The sequence below is a fragment of the Crinia signifera genome, chromosome 12, assembly GCF_055691185.1.
Source record: "Crinia signifera chromosome 12, ASM5569118v1, whole genome shotgun sequence".
Lineage (NCBI taxonomy): Eukaryota > Metazoa > Chordata > Amphibia > Anura > Myobatrachidae > Crinia > Crinia signifera.
In genome coordinates, this window is record NC_139228.1 from 29963675 (window position 1) to 29983238 (window position 19564).

The 19564-nt window shown below is 49.9% G+C and overlaps 1 protein-coding gene across 9 annotated transcripts in view; it reads left to right on the plus strand.

Annotated features, from left to right (window-relative positions):
- SMOC1 (SPARC related modular calcium binding 1) overlaps positions 1 to 19564 on the plus strand; it is a 206915-nt gene that overhangs the window by 171022 nt on the left and 16329 nt on the right. For all 9 annotated transcript variants that reach the window (XM_083167351.1, XM_083167350.1, XM_083167348.1 and 6 more), the window contains one exon: positions 18785 to 18890. In XM_083167351.1, the coding sequence (XP_083023477.1) occupies positions 18785 to 18890 (106 nt within the window). The remainder of the gene's footprint in view (positions 1 to 18784; positions 18891 to 19564) is intronic.

A 19564-nucleotide genomic window follows, 5' to 3' on the forward strand; every position in this document is an offset into this window, starting at 1 on the left:
CTCCCCCTGGCCGGCTCTGTCACTGTCCCCCGCAGCGTCCCCTGCACGCTGCCTTAGCAGCGCCCCCCACCAGCAGCCCTGTTCTGCAGCCCCCCCCTGCACCCCGGGTTTACATGTGATAAATCGAGACGATTTATCACATGTAAAAAATGGCACATCAAGTGCCAATCTTACCAAGCTCCCCCGGGGAGCTGCCGGACAGTGTAATCTGCAGGACAGTGTAATGTGGGTAAGGGGGCAATGTAATGTGGCATTATGTAATCTGTAGGACAGTGTAATGTGGGTAAGGGGGCAATGTAATGTGGCATAATGTAATCTGCAGGACAGTGTAATGTGGGTAAGGGGGCAATGTAATGTGGCATAATGTAATCTGCAGGACAGTGTAATGTAGCTAAGGGGGCAATGTAATGTGGCATAATGTAATCTGCAGGACAGTGTAATGTAGGTAAAGGGGGCAATGTAATGTGGCATAATGTAATCTGCAGGACAGTGTAATGTGGGTAAGGGGGCAATGTAATGTGGCATAATGTAATCTGCAGGACAGTGTAATGTGGGTAAGGGGGCAATGTAATGTGGCATAATGTAAGCTTCAGGACAGTTTATATTGGAGAAGCAAGAGTAGTAGCGATATTGAGGGTGAACCTGCAACCTTGACTTTGTATGCAGTATCCAATGTTACGATTCTGTGACGGTTTCTTCCTGTACATCCAGCTGGTTTTGTTGTATGGACCAACCCAAGTAAAACCTCTGAGATGTACAATATGTATAGAGAAGAAGAAAAGGATTTGTGCTATGGATGCACACCTAAAAAAAGAGGTGAATTTAAAAGTAAATACTTTATTAGGTTTTCTTTTAAAAGATAAGGGGGAGTTGGATCCGTGTTCTTTTAATCTATAGGGTCACGGATGCTATCCCTCCTTATGGGTTGTGAAAATGTTTAAGAGGTTAAGATTTTGAGACACACATTGGACAAACATACATGTAGTGTGAAGTGCCACTGCACTTATAAAGAATAGGAAAAGTGTGTTTTTAGAGTAAAAATAGGCCTTTGGTTCTAAGTCTGTTAGGTCACTGTTTGCCACACAGTAATCAATATGTAGACAGGTGAATGATGGGTTACAGGGCTGATATAACAAGGTGTACTTTTACTTTATTTAATATTTTACAAATGGTGACACTGCAGCCCCCAAGCATTCATTCTGCATAGGCACTTCAATTGGGGGGTGGGGGGGAATAAAGCAAGAGAAACCAAATCATTATACAACACACATTTTATTAAACAATTGGTATTATGTGTCTGCAAGCACCTCCCTGATGTTGCTGGGGGTGCATGCCGCTCCAGAGGTGTTGCTGGGGGCGCATGCCACTCTGTTGTTGTTGAGGGCGCATGCCACTCTGTTGTTGTTGAGGGCGCATGCCACTCTGGTGTTGCTGGTGGCGAATTCCTCTACGGTGAGGATGCCTTTCTTACCCGGGAAAGCATGGGGCATTTCTCACCCGGGGAGGTGGTGGTGCTTGCCTCACCCGGGGAGGTGGTGGTGCTTGCCTTACCCGGGGTGCCGGTGGCGCTTGCCTCACCCGGGGTACCGGTGGTGCTTGCTGCTCCCGGGGTGCCGGGGTCTCTTGCCTCTCCCGGGGTGCTGGGGGCTCTTCCCTCTCCCGGGGTGCTGGGGGCTCCTGCCTCTCCCGGGGTGCCAGGGGCTCCTGCCTCTCCCGGGGTGCCGGGGGCTCCTGCCTCTCCCGGGGTGCCGGCTCAGCTTGCATAGCTGAGGGTGATGGGGCCATTTCGCATGATGGGGGCAGTTCGATGGTGCCATTTCGCACAATGGGGTATATTGGCTCCCACTTTGGCGGCAGCAGGGAAGCGTAGCTCTGCATCACCTTAAATGAATAAAGATAAAATAGAAATTCTAAATAACAATGAAGCTGTACACAGATATCCCTATTGGTCATAGTGGGTGAAATGTAATTGCTTTCGGCGCCAGTAGATGGCGCCCAATGGAGCTATTAAATTATTTTTCCTTTCAGCTGCGAACAGTTGCCGGCGCTGGCATTTCAGCTCGCTACCCTATGAGGTGGTGACCTTATGTGTGCAAAATAATTTACCCGCATGAGCGCCCAAACGGGACTGCTCGCATTGTTCCCATTTACTTTTACCGGGTTATGCTGCTTTATGCGCTAAACCCGACCTCTCTGTGCATGATAACAGCTGTGTGTTACACAACTGACCATAGATAAATGCTCGTGTGCAGGTATTAGCAAATCTATCACAATTATGGAGGAAAGGAAAAAAAAGTGGACTTTATTAAACCCGATTTATCAACAGCCCCATTTGCAGAGCAATGTGGGCAAATATTAGTGCCCAATATCACCATCAATACTATCAATAATAAATAACCCCTCAGCTTAGTCAGATTTGGGCAGACACCGCCTGACATTTAGCCCTACTAATTTGGGACAAATCCGCCATCTATTCCCTGACACGCCCACTTTCAGGTTAGCCCCGCCCATTACAAAATCTGTGAAAACCCCTACCCCCCCCCCCCATAAAAACAACAAAGCACGAAAAGAAATCACTGCACACTTACCCTTCTGCTATAAAATGGCCAGCGCATGCTAAAAGGGAGGCAGCTCATGGCTGCTCCCACACGTTTCCTCCTCCTCCTCTCTCTCTCTTCTTCCTCTCACCTCTACTAATACTGAATAAGAATTAAACCAAATTCAACACTAAATATCACAAGCTCCAATAAAGTCTGACTGTGCTAGTAGGGACCAGACAACAGAATGACTCCTAGTGTGTTGCCATGGGTTACCAGTGCCCTGGCTGGGATTGTGACCATCATAGGACAGCATAAGCCATAAGCCGTACAGGCAAATATCTGTGTATGACATTAAGGGCCAGATGTATTAAGCCTTGGAGAGCAAAAAGGTGGAGAGATGGACTGACAGCCAATCATTTTTCAAGCACAGCCTGTGGTATGACAGTTGGAAGCTGATTGGCTGGTACTTCATCACTCTCCACTTTGTAACCCTTTAAGGCTTGGTACATATGGCACTAACTCTTAAATTGTGTATGGGGTAAGCAGGAGCAGAATAGCATATCCTGCACCTGCCCCAATTCACCACTTGCCTACCTGACCCTGTCCATGAGGGAGATAATGCTCTGTTCCTGGAGTTCCCTGGTAATTTATGATTGCCATCACCTGTGGTGAAACACCTTTCTTATCAATTACCTAGCTCGCCACAGGTGATGGCAATCATACATTACCAGGTAAGTCCAGGAACAGAGCATTGTGTCCCTCATGGAGAGGGTCAGGTAGGCAAGTCAGGTAGTGCTCTACTGATCATTTACCATCTTAATAGATCGCTAACAGCATCACATGCATCAGTGGAACGCCCACTGAGTATTGCTATGGTAACAGTGATATGTTGTAGCATTGGCTTACTGACACATGTGCAAATAAAGCATCCTAACGTATATAGCAGGACAGGCCAACCTGTGGCTCTCCAGATGTTGTGAAACTACAAATCCCAGCATGCTTTGCCACAGTTTTAACACTCCCATATAGCAAAACTGTGGCAAGGCATGATGGGATTTGTAGTTTGACCGTATCTGGAGAGCCACAGGTTGGCCAGGCCTGGTATATAGCATTGACAATTAGGGATGGCCATTGGTGCAGACGCCATCGATGGCGATTCTGCACCCAGCCACCGATAGTGGTAAACTATTTGATGGATAACCATCGATAGTTTTAGCTATGGATGGTCATCCATTATATTTGACTGAATGGCCCAATAAGAACTCGGGGGAGTGATTTCCAGGTGTCGGGGGGGCGGAGCTGTGTCGAGCATAAATATCTTCAAGAGTGCACCCTCAATATCTCTGCTACTCTTGCTTCTCCAATATAAAGATGGGTAGCACCGCTCCAATATTAGAGATGGGTAGCCCCGCTTTTTCTTTTTGAATAAACAAACTAAGGATAATTGCACAAAATAATGATTAAATGATAAAGAAATAGAAGATAAAATATGCAAAGACGAACAAAAGGAACGTTCAGTGCGGAATGAAAACTTCTCTCTAACAAGCTGCAGGGCACTGCCCAATATAATGTAGTAGAATTTGAACTGGAGGCACTTAGAAATTGGGCACGGCAATGTATGATGGCGTCAGTAGCCCTCCTTCACAAACAGCCAGGGTATGCCTGCGTTTTCTGGGGAATTCCTAGAAAATACACGGTTACCACCCCCAAATTAAAGATTTTAAGAGAAGGTCCCTATTTTAATACCTTATTGTATGTAAAAAGAACACAAACTTTTGTTATGAATTTGAATTACTTTTATTTACATAAAAAAAACAATAATAACTACTGTAAACAGATAAAAGTTTAGAAATGAAAATTTTTCATATTTCTTCTGTGATTGTATAGTGCGGGGGTTCTCAAACTCGGTCCTCAGGACGCTTTCCAGGTCATCTGACAGGTGCACAGGTGCACTCATTACACATTGACACTTTTTTAAAAGATCCACAGGTGGAGCTAATTATTTCACTTGGGATTCTGGGGTTGATTCTGGTTTGTTCAGTAAGCTGCGAAGCTCACGGCTTACTGAGCACCAGAGACGCCACTCCACCGAAGCCCCGCCCCCATGCCGCCGAATCCCCTCCGTACCATGCAAGGGGATGTGTATGAAAGACACATCCCCTCGCCAGCTCTACGCTGCAGGAGAAATCATTGGATGGCCGGGCGCCCGCCACAGGCATGCATCATCCCACCTGTGCACTCATGGGAATGGGCCGAATTCACCTTGTTCCAATCAGACTAGAACGAGGGCCTCTGTGAGGAGACCTGCGAAACATGCACTGTATGGGTCCTAAGGACGAGTTTGAGAACCGGTGCTATAGACTTTTTTCATATTAGCCCCATCATACTCTCCTCGTATTGCCACTGATAACAGTGTTCAAAGTCAATCACATCAGATCTTGATGAAAACATTCACCTTGCTCTTGGCCACCCAGGTTATCTTTACATTGCACTGTAACATTTGCACTTTAGGGGACATTCTGCAACCCATGAATGTAAAGTTATTTGCATTGAGAGGTGGACATGGTTTAGCTATCTGAATAGTTACATGTAATGAGGGTCAGAATACCACTTGCTCGCTCCCCCCCCCCCCCCCCCCCTTGTACCCTCCCGTACGTAAGAAATTTCGGTACTTGTGAGTTATCCGGGCTGCCGATTTTTTCATCGCGCCCGAAATCGGGAGCATCGCGTCGGTCGTGGCCGTTATAAGGAGCCGCGACGCGATGCCCACGATTTCCCATAGACAGTAATGTTAAAAGACACGATGGACCCGATTTCCGACCCGATTTCCCATAGACAGTAATGTTAAAAGACGCGATGGACCCGATTTCCCATAGACAACAATGTTAAAATAAAATGACAATATGAAATTGGCCAATATGTTTTTAAAAAAAATGTTTCATGGCCCCCCACCACCGTTAACGCCACCCCGCTATTGACGCCAACCCGAAGCGTGGCGAGCGCAGCGAGCCCGTGAGGGGCGGCGGTACGCGTCCTCCGACCTTTTCATGCCCTACTATCCACTAGGGCGTGGAGTGAGAATAGAATAGCGTGGCGAGCGCAGCGAGCCCGCGAGGAGCGGCGGTACGCGTCCTCCGACCTTTTCATGCCCTACTATCCACTAGGGCGTGGAGTGAGAATAGAATAGTGTGGCGAGCGCAGCGAGCCACCGAGCCCGAAGCGTGGCGAGCGCAGCAAGCCCCGCGAGGGGACACGGACACCTTCACAGGTATCCGCGTGCCCTTGCGGGCTTCACAGGTGTCCGCGTCCGCTCGCCACGCTTCGGGCTCGGTGGCTCGCTGCGCTCGCCACACTATTCTATTCTCACTCCACGCCCTAGTGGATAGTAGGGCATGAAAAGGTCGGAGGACGCGTACCGCCGCCCCTCGCGGGCTCGCTGCGCTCGCCACGCTTCGGGTTGGCGTCAATAGCGGGGTGGCGTTAACGGTGGTGGGGGGCCATGAAACATTTTTTTTTAAAACATATTGGACAATTTCATATTGTCATTTTATTTTAACATTGCTGTCTATGGGAAATCGGGTCCATCGCGTCTTTTAACATTACTGTCTATGGGAAATCGGGTCCATCGTGTCTTTTAACATTACTGTGTATAGGAAATCGTGGGCATCGCGTCGCGGCCCCTTATAACGGCCACGACCGACGCGATGCCCCCGATTTGGGGCTAAATCGTGGGCATCGCGTCGGTCGGGTGTCCTTAACTTAAGGACAAAATCGGCAGCCCGGATAACTCACAAGTACCGAAATTTCTCCTTACACGGTCATTCAAAAAGTTTAATCTTTATTGATCATTGCAAAAGGGACAAAAGCCAAGTTTTTCAAAAAAATAAACAAAGGTTTTGGTTATTTTTTGATGTAGTGAATCAGAAAATTGACTTCAAAATAAAGGGGGGTATTCAATCTGTGCCACTGTGTCCACCAGCGAAAAAAGCGGCACACACCTGTTCAGTGCTGCCGTTTCCGACCGCACTGAAGGCTTTCAGATTCTGAATTGTCAGGAACGTCCGTTTCTGACAAAATGCGGCCGTTCTGACACTCGACAGTTGGAACATTGAATGCCAACTTGAGTTAGTGGAAACCGGTCGAAAAACTGCCATGAATCCGACTGTCAGGGACGTCCCGACAGTCGGAATCAGGATTAAATACCACCCAAAGATTCAACTTTGTTTTGTTGTTGACAGGTGTCATTTTTAGTAATGAGCAAAGTACTGCTAACTTCTTGTTTTATTTCTCAGTTCACACTTCCAGCTTAAGTGCAGACCAGAATAACTGGTCTCCAGTCCCAAACCCACAACTATCCTATCCCATTAATTAATTAATTCACTTATTCATTCATTCGTTTATTATTTCTCTTAGCAATGTTTTAACACCGAGTTTATTAACTATATTAACCTTTTGAGTGCCAATGTGACACCCCAGACTCTGTGGGTGCCCCCTTTGTACTGCCCTGGCTGGGGGTACCCTGTTCCCCAGCATATTGCACATACCAAGCACCATCGGAGGGTTGCTAGGCAACCACACTCGGTGCCACGGAAGGGTCACAGGCCCTTGAAGGGTTAACATTGCAGGAGGAGAAGGGCGCGAACGGAGGCGCCCAGTGATTGGAAGAAAGGAGGAGAGCGCGAGGAAGAGAGGGGAGGAGTGTGCGGTGGCGCGTGAGGACCAGCGTTACCTGCAGAGAGAAAGTCCCGGTGGCGCGTGACGTGCAAGAAGGTCCCCGACCCGCAGCAGAGTCCGGCGCTGAGGAGAAGATTCGGCGGGGAAGGCAGAGGGCGGCGTGATCCAGCAGCAACTCGGGCAGCGTGCATCACCTGCGCCCGGCTGCTACACAGAGGGGAAGCCCAGCGCACACTGCCCCGCGTCATCAAGCAGGGACGGAGAGACGCGGAGACCAGCGGGGAAGACGCCGCAGCAGCACCCAGCCTTCACAGCCTTCTACCCTCCGGCGTGTGGAACCGCGCTGACGCGTAGCGCCCCCCTCCCGCATCCAGGCAGAGGGAGAGAGGGGAGAACTACAAGGCCCAGCATCCCGCAGACCGCTCTGGAGATCAGCCCCAACGGAGTCCAGACAGCAGGTGCTGCAACAAATCGTAAGTGCTGCACAGCAGCCCCAGCACCACCCTACCTGACACTGGTCCCACAGGAGTCCTAGTGCCCCCCACTTGCCGACCATAGTGGCCCACAGCCGGGACCCCCTTCAAGGCCTGCACAGGCCAGCATACCAGGGACTGTCTCCCCATATTCGTGGCCACAAGCCTTGGCTGCGCCCCCTTCTCAAGTCAACACAGTGACCCACGGACCCAGCTAGTACAGTGTGGAAGCTGAGGGACAGTGACAGAGACCCCCAGCCACTGAGAACCCCCTTACAAAGACCTGACCCCTGTGCCTCAAACCCAGGCACCTCACTAGGCAGAGTACTGCCATTTTCTTGTTAGAGGTCCTCCAGCGCCATCTTGTGGCTCAAATCAGGAACTCCCCGTGCTAACCCTCAAGCAGAGACTTGCTTTCCGGATTTAGGATATTTTTCCTTCCGTTCATCTGTATCCAACTAGGGAGACTGTTTTAGGTCCTAAAAGACTGCGCAGTAGCGGAATAGAGGCCTCTAACTGACTCCAACACTAGCCCTGTGCACAGGCCTGCCTCAGAGGCAGTGATTAAGGACACACTCATTGGGTTCCCAGTCACGTGACACTGTTGTGGTTTAATGTTAAAGTGGTTTATACTGTTTGCACTATATATGTGATTTAATGCTAAAGTGATTTATACTGTTTGCACTGTATACGTGATTTAATGTTGAAGTGATTTATACTGTAAGGTACAGAAAAGTGCTAGAGTATTCCTCAAGTTGTCAGGCTGATTCACATCCGAGTGTGGATTTGGGTTTGCCCACGCAAAATAGCATCTGTGCCTCCTGCACGTAACTTAACAGCGCTCATGTGAACCAGTCACGGCGAGAGGACCTTTTCTGAAGTAACGGAGTCTAACCGAAGTATTGGAGTATAATTGTGCGGGTTTACCTAACTGTTACGCACTTTATTTGAGGCGATATTGATGTTGTTTGTGTGTCAAATCTATGCTGTTACATTGTTGTGAGTGTTTTCCCTGTGACAAGTAAGTTGGTTACCCACCGCAGACTACAGGTATTCCGACTAATAAACACCCTTGAAGCATATCCTCAGCCTGTTTATTGTCTCAGCCGCCCTGAAGAAAGAAGACGTCTATTCAGCTCCAGCATCAAGGTAATACAGAGGGTTACTGGCCGATCTTCTCCGGTGTACCACATCTAACTTTGGCGTCACGAACAGGATCGGAAAATGTCGGAAGACGGTACCCCAATACCATCACCCCGCAGACGTCTCCCACCACTACCGGAAGACAAAGAACCGCCAAAGGCAGCGGCGGCACAGATCACGATGCCCTACTACTTCGGGGCCACGTGGCTCCTCACATTCTCTGGAGATACGCGGACGAAAGGCACAAGCACTTTCAAGGCATTCAAGGACCGCATGAATTCGACGTTCACCCTATACCAACTGAACGAAGAACAAAGCAAAGAGATACTGATGGCACAACTGAGAGGGTCCGCCCTGAGAGAAGTAAAATCATGGTCAAAAGGCGACAGAGAGACGGCGGACAAGATCTTGAAAAAACTGGCAAAGATCTTCGATGCCAAAACCGTGCCAATGCTGAAGAGCAGGTTATATGCCAGGAAGCAGAAACAAGGAGAATCACTGCGTGATTTCGCACTGGCATTATACGAGGCCATGAAGGCAGTCCAAGCCGCAGACCCAAGAGAAGTGCAACTGGCGGACGAAATGTTGATAGACCTCTTCGTAGAAGGGGCGAGAGAAGAGACCACCCGCGCCCAGCTCCGAATGATAAAGCGACAAGAACAAGGCTGCACCTTCGAGGAACTCAAAGAATCAGCACTACAGGTGTTGGAAAAAATCCAGAATGAAGAGCCGGAAGAAGGAGCTACGGCGGGAGAAGAAGAGGCGGAGGACCACTGGGAAGCCAGACACCAGGGACCTGGTAGTGCGAAGAAGAGAACAGTACTTCAGGAAGCGCAATCGCCGGCAGGCCCAGATCCATTGTCCGCTATAAATAGCAAGCTCACAGAATTGACTCTAAACATGGCCAGAATGGGGCAAAGGCTGGAGCAGAGCGAAGCTAGACAAAATGAGTGGCGCCCGCGAAGAGAAAGAGGAGGAAGACCGCGGTGGAGTACGCCCAGAGAATCGGGAAGACGATCGACCGACCGGTTCGACGACGAAGGCAGACCAATCTGCCGGAGATGTAACCAAAGCGGCCACGTTGAGAGAAACTGCCCTCAGGGCGATTTAAACGGGGAGACCCCGAGGAGGAGGACCGACCCTCGGGAGGAGACCCGCTACTAGGTCCCCCGAAAGAAGACTGGTGGCCTCGTAGGGAAGTGCCCCCACATCAGTGTGGAGATCGATGGGGTGACAATGGAGGCGCTACTGGACACTGGCTCTCAAGTTTCTACCATCAAGCTAGAGGAATTTGACCGCCACTGGCCGAGAGAGAACATTGTCGCACCCCCCACCACGTGGCTCCACCTGCTAGCAAGTAATGGTCAACCCATCGACTATCAAGGCTACTGGGAGACAGATGTCAAGATAGGCAAAACCACCCTACAGAGACAAGGCTGCCTAGTCACAACCGCCCATTGTGGACATCTGCCCCCGATGATCCTGGGGATGAATATCCTCAAACACTGTCCAGAAGAGATGGTCGAGGCCCTGAAGAAAGAGATGACAGCTGGCCCTCGAGAGAAAAAGACGATGCAGCGGACGATGCGGGTTCTGGAAGGACAACGGAGGTTCACGGACGACCGAGGCGAAGTCGGCAAAGCTCGAGTCGCAGACCGACGACCGATCCTGCTCCTGCCTAATTCGGAACACATCATCTGGTGTAAGGCCAGGATTGGCCCAGGAGGAGGAGCATATGATGCCATCCTGGAACCTTATGAACATGACGGTCACCCACCGTTTGCTGTGGCCAGAACGTTGGCTCGAGTCCAGGACGGTAGGGTGCCGGTCCGAATTGTCAATCCCCACAATTACCCGATCAAGCTCCATCAACATTGCCCAGTTGCCCGAATCTTCCAGGTCGACTTCCAGGACGTGATTGGGCATAACGTGACCTCCGTGACGGACGGCGAGGGAAACGAGGAGAGCCCACCAGATGGGTGTGGTGAGAAAGTGTGGTGGGAAGACATCAAAATAGGAGGCCCCGACACCACTGACCCAGAACGCCAAGGCGTCCTCGAGATCGTCAGGAGGAATGCGGTGGCGTTTAGCCAAAGCCCGTCCGATTTTGGAAGAGCGAAGGATGTGTGCCACTACATCTCGACAGGGACCAACCCTCCCATCAAGGAGAGGCATCGACCTATCCCTCCCGCAATGTACCAGCCGGTGAGAAAGATGATTGACGAGATGAAGGAAGCGGGAGTCGTACGAGAAAGCCATAGCCCGTGGGCCTCTCCGATAGTCATCGTGAAAAAGAAAGACGGCAGTCTACGGTTTTGCGTTGACTATCGCAAGCTCAACGCGGTGACCCACAAAGACGCCTATCCACTGCCCCGCATAGAGGAGTCGCTGACAGCGTTGAAGACCGCGGCCTTCTTCTCCACGTTGGACCTCATGAGTGGGTACTGGCAGGTCCCGATGGCCCCCGAAGACATGCAGAAGACCGCGTTCACGACGCCGATGGGACTCTTCGAATTCGAAAGGATGCCTTTCGGATTGTGCAATGCCCCCGCCACGTTCCAACGGCTGATGGAGCATTGTCTGGGCCATCACAACTTCGAAATGATATTGTTGTACCTTGACGATGTTATCATATTCTCAAGGACCTACGAAGAGCACCTCCAGCACCTAGAAGAGGTATTCCGGCTGCTAGCCAAGTCTGGGTTGAAGCTAAAACCCGCGAAGTGTCACCTCCTCAAGCCTGAAGTAGCCTACCTGGGGCATATCGTCGGTGCACAGGGCGTGAGACCAGACCCCGATAAGATTCAGGTCGTCCGAGACTGGCCAGTGCCCCGCTCGGTGCGGGAGGTGAGGAGCTTCCTCGGCTTCGCCGGCTACTACCGCCGATTCGTAGAGGGCTTCGCCGGCATCTCCGCCCCACTCTACGAGCTGCTGAGAGGAAAGTCTGGGCAAGAGAGAAAGGGGTCTGCCCCGGTCGATTGGGGGCCCGAACAACAGCAGGCATTCGAGCAGTTAAAAGCCTCTTTGACGAATACCCCTTTGTTGGCTTATCCCGACTACGAGAAGCCTTTCCAAGTATACACAGATGCGAGCCACAGAGGACTGGGAGCTGTCCTGTCCCAGATACAGGAAGGGAAGGAAAGGGTGATCGCGTATGCCAGCAGGGGACTCCGCAAGACCGAGCGCAACTGCGAGAATTACAGCACCTTCAGACTCGAGTTGCTCGCCCTGATCTGGGCCGTCACTGAAAAATTTAAGAATTACCTCGCCGCAACACCCTTCGTCATCATGACGGACAATAACCCTCTGGCCCATCTGACCACCGCTCAGCTAGGGGCCATGGAGCAACGCTGGGTCTCACGCCTCGCCAATTTTCGATATACAGTGTCCTACAGAAGTGGCAAAGAGAACGGGAACGCAGACGCCCTCTCCCGCCTTCCTGTGGAAGATGTGGCCGAAGAGGGTGGAGAAGTTGCCGAAGAACTGGAAGCTCCGCTCTTTCAGGCCGCGAGGAGAACTATGGTCTATTCCGAACCTCTGTTGGTTGCCGCTAGTCAAACCGATACCGCTCCCACCTTTGGGACGCCTGAGGTAGACTGGGTTGAAGTGCAGCAGAAGAGCCCGGTGATTCAAGACCTCTCCCGCCTCCTTCGACGACGCTGTGGCCTGACTAAAGAACAGAGACAGGCAGCAGAGCCTGAACTGGTGAAGCTACTAAGACACCGAGGCCGGCTGCAGAAACGGCAGGGCCTACTTGTACGAGTCAGTCTCCATCCAGGAACTCACCAGACCACCACGCAAGTGATCGTCCCACGGTAACAGGCCAGTAGATTACTCGAAGCATACCACGATGCCTCCGGCCACTTCGGCACGCAAAAGACCGAAGCAGTCTTAAGGACCAGGTTCTTCTGGATCGGCATGCGGGAAGACATCGAGCAGTGGTGCCAGAAGTGTGTGCCTTGTAGTCTCAAACGACATCCAGAGGCCAGCGAAAAGGACCCCTTGCACCCCATCAAGAGCACCTACCCCCTCGAATTGGTGGCCCTTGACCACATAAAACTGGAGCCCAGCTCAAGTGGACACACTTATGCCTTAACAATGACCGATCACTATACCAAATTCCTGGTGGTGGTACCAGTTCGTGACTTGACAGCCAAGACAACGGCCGAACTGTTCTGGAAGCACTTTGTGAAGCCGTACGGGTATCCAGACAGAGTGTTGACCGACCAAGGGCCCGCTTTCAACTCTCAGCTGTTCCATGAGTTGTGCTCCACCTACGGCTGTAAGAAGGTCCAGACCACGGCATACCACCCCCAGGGCAACGGACAGTGCGAGCGGGCCAATAGGACCATCTTGGGGATGCTCCGGAGTCTTTCTACGGAACAACGCACTCGCTGGCCGACCCTACTCCCCGAGCTCACCTACCTATACAATAATGTAGAACATTGCTCCACGGGGTTTACCCCTTATTACCTCCTGTTTGGCCGACGGGGAAAGCTGCCAAAGGACCTGGAGCTGTCACCCGGCCTAGACCACCAGCCCCGTTTGCAACAAAGTTGGGTGCAAGAACACCAGCAGAGGATGGAGAACGCTCGTGAGATCGTGGAGAAGAGGATGGAAGCAGCGCACGTCAGACAAGAGACCGACTACAACGCTAATGCTCGTCCCACGCCACTCCAGATAGGCGACAGGGTCTGGAAGAGGAAGCACCATCGGTCAAGCAAACTCGATACAATGTGGGAGACCGCCCCATACACCGTGCTTCGCATCCCGGATGGTGACGTCTACATTTACCAGATCCAACGCAACCTTGGTGGGCCTGTCCTCACCGTCTCGAGAAATCAACTCAAGTTGTGCATCGAGGGACCTCCATCAGAAGAAGACTCCTCTGACCAAGAATTCATCGAGCCCGCTGAACCCATTCCTCTTCACGACCCAATGGAACTGTTGTTGTTTATGAACGGGTCTATACCGAGACAACCCACACAGACTGTACACCATGGAAGCCCTGCACGGCCAGTAACTGAAGATCCAGCGGATCCTGCCGACGCTCCTGTTGTCCACCGTACTCCCGTCAGGGAAGTCCGAAGATCTGAGCGGTCCACAAGAGGGGTATTACCACTCCGCTACCGAATGTAAATTGTAAACCCTTTGTAAATATGTATATAACTCAGTGTACAGCGTTAACATTATCTGATATTCGATGCTAATTGTGGCCCCTTTGACAAGGACATTCAGGGCCTTATCTTCCTGTGTAGGACGTTATTCAAGACTTTGGCTAACCCTTAAAGTGATGCCCCGGGACTGGCATCATTCCAGCAGGGGGACATGTGACACCCCAGACTCTGTGGGTGCCCCCTTTGTACTGCCCTGGCTGGGGGTACCCTGTTCCCCAGCATATTGCACATACCAAGCACCATCGGAGGGTTGCTAGGCAACCACACTCGGTGCCACGGAAGGGTCACAGGCCCTTGAAGGGTTAACATTGCAGGAGGAGAAGGGCGCGAACGGAGGCGCCCAGTGATTGGAAGAAAGGAGGAGAGCGCGAGGAAGAGAGGGGAGGAGTGTGCGGTGGCGCGTGAGGACCAGCGTTACCTGCAGAGAGAAAGTCCCGGTGGCGCGTGACGTGCAAGAAGGTCCCCGACCCGCAGCAGAGTCCGGCGCTGAGGAGAAGATTCGGCGGGGAAGGCAGAGGGCGGCGTGATCCAGCAGCAACTCGGGCAGCGTGCATCACCTGCGCCCGGCTGCTACACAGAGGGGAAGCCCAGCGCACACTGCCCCGCGTCATCAAGCAGGGACGGAGAGACGCAGAGACCAGCGGGGAAGACGCCGCAGCAGCACCCAGCCTTCACAGCCTTCTACCCTCCGGCGTGTGGAACCGCGCTGACGCGTAGCGCTCCCCTCCCGCATCCAGGCAGAGGGAGAGAGGGGAGAACTACAAGGCCCAGCATCCCGCAGACCGCTCTGGAGATCAGCCCCAATGGAGTCCAGACAGCAGGTGCTGCAACAAATCGTAAGTGCTGCACAGCAGCCCCAGCACCACCCTACCTGACACTGGTCCCACAGGAGTCCTAGTGCCCCCCCCTTGCCGACCATAGTGGCCCACAGCCGGGACCCCCTTCAAGGCCTGCACAGGCCAGCATACCAGGGACTGTCTCCCCATATTCGTGGCCACAAGCCTTGGCTGCGCCCCCTTCTCAAGTCAACACAGTGACCCACGGACCCAGCTAGTACAGTGTGGAAGCTGAGGGACAGTGACAGAGACCCCCAGCCACTGAGAACCCCCTTACAAAGACCTGACCCCTGTGCCTCAAACCCAGGCACCTCACTAGGCAGAGTACTGCCATTTTCTTGTTAGAGGTCCTCCAGCGCCATCTTGTGGCTCAAATCAGGAACTCCCCGTGCTAACCCTCAAGCAGAGACTTGCTTTCCGGATTTAGGATATTTTTCCTTCCGTTCATCTGTATCCAACTAGGGAGACTGTTTTAGGTCCTAAAAGACTGCGCAGTAGCGGAATAGAGGCCTCTAACTGACTCCAACACTAGCCCTGTGCACAGGCCTGCCTCAGAGGCAGTGATTAAGGACACACTCATTGGGTTCCCAGTCACGTGACACTGTTGTGGTTTAATGTTAAAGTGGTTTATACTGTTTGCACTATATATGTGATTTAATGCTAAAGTGATTTATACTGTTTGCACTGTATACGTGATTTAATGTTGAAGTGATTTATACTGTAAGGTACAGAAAAGTGCTAGAGTATTCCTCAAGTTGTCAGGCTGATTCACATCCGAGTGTGGATTTGGGTTTGCCCACGCAAAATAGCATCTGTGCCTCCTGCACGTAACTTAACAGCGCTCATGTGAACCAGTCACGGCGAGAGGACCTTTTCTGAAGTAACGGAGTCTAACCGAAGTATTGGAGTATAATTGTGCGGGTTTACCTAACTGTTACGCACTTTATTTGAGGCGATATTGATGTTGTTTGTGTGTCAAATCTATGCTGTTACATTGTTGTGAGTGTTTTCCCTGTGACAAGTAAGTTGGTTACCCACCGCAGACTACAGGTATTCCGACTAATAAACACCCTTGAAGCATATCCTCAGCCTGTTTATTGTCTCAGCCGCCCTGAAGAAAGAAGACGTCTATTCAGCTCCAGCATCAAGGTAATACAGAGGGTTACTGGCCGATCTTCTCCGGTGTACCACACCAACATCTGTGAGAAATGTTCAAAATATCAAGTAAAAATATCCAGCGTTGCTCACATTCGTTATATCAATTCAAATAAAAACAATGTTGTGTAATAAAAGATTATATTTCCTATATAAAGTAACATTACAGGTCATTATGATGAATAAAAACGTTTGCTTGGCAATTTTCACACCTATTTTAACAAATTCACTTGGCACTCAAACGGTTAAATCAAGATGTTAAGGCCAGTAGCACTGTTTTTTTTTCTATGATGCACAGTGGGTTTGGGGACACACATACTTTACATTGGGGCCGCGTGGATGTAGCATCCACGTGAGAGCTCTGGCAAAAATATTGAAAATTCAATATTATACATTACATCAGATCTTCTGTGAACGATTAAATATTCTCGTTTAGAGGACTGCATTTTCTTAATGTGTAATATAAATTAAGGGTAAAACACACTCCAAGCTGTCTGTCGGTAATCCTTAAACGCTTACATTTATATAGGAGCTAGAATTTGTTTCAGATCTGCGCACGAGGATAAATTGGAATAGGTGGGGACAGCGCTGTAATTTATAGAATTTCGTTTCTGTGCACAGCGGCCAAGGTTTCAGCAGAAGTGATTGTAAGATCTGGCTTCTTCCCCATTTAGTAGTAGGAGTAAAATAAACAGATCCCTGTAACATTTATATCAATATAGGATAAATTGAGTTGTTACATTATCTGCATAGTTACTGGCAGCAACATATATAATTGATTTCACAGTCTTTCTTAAATCTTATACATTTTCCTCCGTTTGTCTTGGCAAGTCTTTGACAGTTTCTAACCTCAAACACCTGGAGTCCACAAGTCATTTCATGAACTCTGCATAGGAGAAATGTATCTGGAAAGGCTTGTTTGGAATAAGAGATTGTCCATGCTGAATTATACGTTTCAGGGCCCTGCTCATGGCTAATCCGGTCTTCGCTTGGATCATTTGTATTGCTTAAAACAGATTTTCAGCTCAAGGTTGCGTTGGACAGGTTTAGTCTGGGCTGTGTGTACTTCAGTATAAATAAGCAGCCCGATGTAAGCTTGTGTTACTTGTGTGGTGTTTTACATAGACTGCCACAGGGTTACATTTTGGGTAATATTAAGGAATTGGGAAAGGGCCATAATGCCCATGTGTTAGTAAAAGTAGAGATTGGGGTCAATGTACAGTTGGGAGTAAAACTGTGCGGAGTTTGTATATTCTCTGATTGCGTGGGTTTCCTCCGGGTACTCCGGTTTCCTCCCACAATCCAAAAATATACTGGTTGGTTAATTGGCTCCCAACAAATTAACCCTAGAATGTCTGTGTGTGTGTGTGTGTGTGTGTGCATGTGGTAGGGAATATAGATTGTAAGCTCCACTGGGGCAGGGACTGATGTGAGTGTTTCTTATATAGCGCTGCGGAATATGTGTGCGCTATGTAAGAAACTGGGAATAAATAAATAATGGAAAGCGGTTATATCCTCTTTATTATAGTATGTGGTTGAACATAACGGGTTGTGATTTGAAACCCTGATGTCGGAATCCATGCATGTGGGCAATGCCTCGCTGTTATGAAAGGGTAATACTTTTTTTTTTTGTCACTAGCCGTTCAAAAGGTGATGGACAGGAAGCCGTCACCTGGGGATGACAACCGGCTGTTTAGTGGGAGTGGAAAGGAAACCGCTAGAAATGACGGGGAAAAATGCTGGGAGTGTCGGCATGCCAAAGCCTGTTAGGGGAGGGTGTGATGTCAGCTCCAGCCTCGATCAGGCTGATTTCATTGTAACTCTCTGGCTACTCAGTCTTCAATGAATGGCGACCAGTGGCGGATTAAGAGGCGGAGCTGCAGCACAGTTCAAAAATTTATATAGGGGAGCTCCACCAACTGCCATTCCAAGCTGGAGCCACCACTGTTGGTGAGCATCTTATGAATGGACATTTTTGCACGGCTTTGAAGTCTTCGCTAGCCATACACATCCATTTGCACGGTGTACAAATGAATTCACAAGGCGGGCTTTCACTATAGCGGGGCAGCGTCTACCTGATCGCTGGGCGCTGCACATTTGCGGCCTTGTGATCCGGTCTGAATCGGACCCAAGGTCATTAGACGTCGTCTATTGGAAGTACAAACGTCCCATTTGGTTTCTATCATGCGCCTGTAACCGGAAAGAGTCGGCCAGGTAATTCTGCATGGAGTCCTTAGCCCCCTCTCCGTTTATTTTTCTCTGACTAAAGCCTAATCCATATAAGAAGGTCAGATTCTCCAACAATGAGCAGAGATTGAGAACAGAGCATAAGGGAACACAGATGCTTTTCATTTCAGCTGTCTGCGTAACTTATGGACCGCGCAGGTTTTTTTTTCTTTTCTTGTGCTACTAAGCATCAGGCCTGCTGGCTGACATGAGCAGCATTCTTTAACCCCTCGAGACACAATCCACAGCTCTTTCAGTAGTAAGCAGAACTGAAAATCAAGATGTGCCACTATACACGCTTAGAAGCGGATTTATGTTTGGCGGCGAGTCACATACAGTGTACACCAGGCATTTCCAAACTGCGGCCCTCCAGCTGTTGTGAAACTACACATCCCAGCATGCCTTGCCATAGTTTTAACATTCCCTCATAGCAAAAAACTGTGGCAAGGCATGATGGGACTTGACGTTTCACAACAGCTGGAGAGCCATCGTTTGGCCATGCCTGGCTTATAAAGAAATCCATGTAAACAATTGTTCCCTGATGAGTTTTTCTCTCATAGGTTGCCCTGATGGGAAGAAGCTGGAATTCATCACGAGTTTACTGGACGCTCTGACCACAGACATGGTACAGGCAATCAACTCGGCATTCCCAGCAACAGGCGGCAGGTCAGTCATTAAATTTAAGCTGGGCCACGGGTTCACAGGTGCACAAAAATCCCTGAAATATTAAAACATAAATTATATTCACCAAAACCCAGCAGCCACCTTTAGTAACACCTTGTCATGAGACATTCTCTGAGACTGCTTAACTTGTCTGAGTCACGGCGCTTGTATGGTTGGGCATCCAGAGACGAGTTGTAGAGCAGCGTGTTGTGGTCACATTTATCGCAAAGGACTCCCAAGAATTCTAGTTTTATGGCTTTTAAGGGAAACTGAAAATCAGGGCTCTTTAAGTGCGTCTTCCATCCCCCTTAGGCTGTAAGTGGTAACGCACAGACCTGTATTACTGTGTCAGTGCTGTATGCTGAGTAACCTTTATGACATGACGGTATTCAGAAGGAATAAAGACATATTAGAACTCTAGATAGCAGAAATGTGTACACTCCTATGCATACATAATATTCCCTTTGAATTTACGGAGAGCGATTACATCCCCTTTCAGATAGTGGGCCACATACAGCCGGCCAATCAGCTCCTACCTACCATGTCACAGACTGTGTTTGAAAAATGTCAGGCAGGAGCTGATTGGCTGGCTGTTTGTCACTCTCCATTTTATCACTTTTGAAGCTTAGTGCATCTGGCCCAATGCCAATTGCTTGTTTTTCTAGCAGTTTGACCAA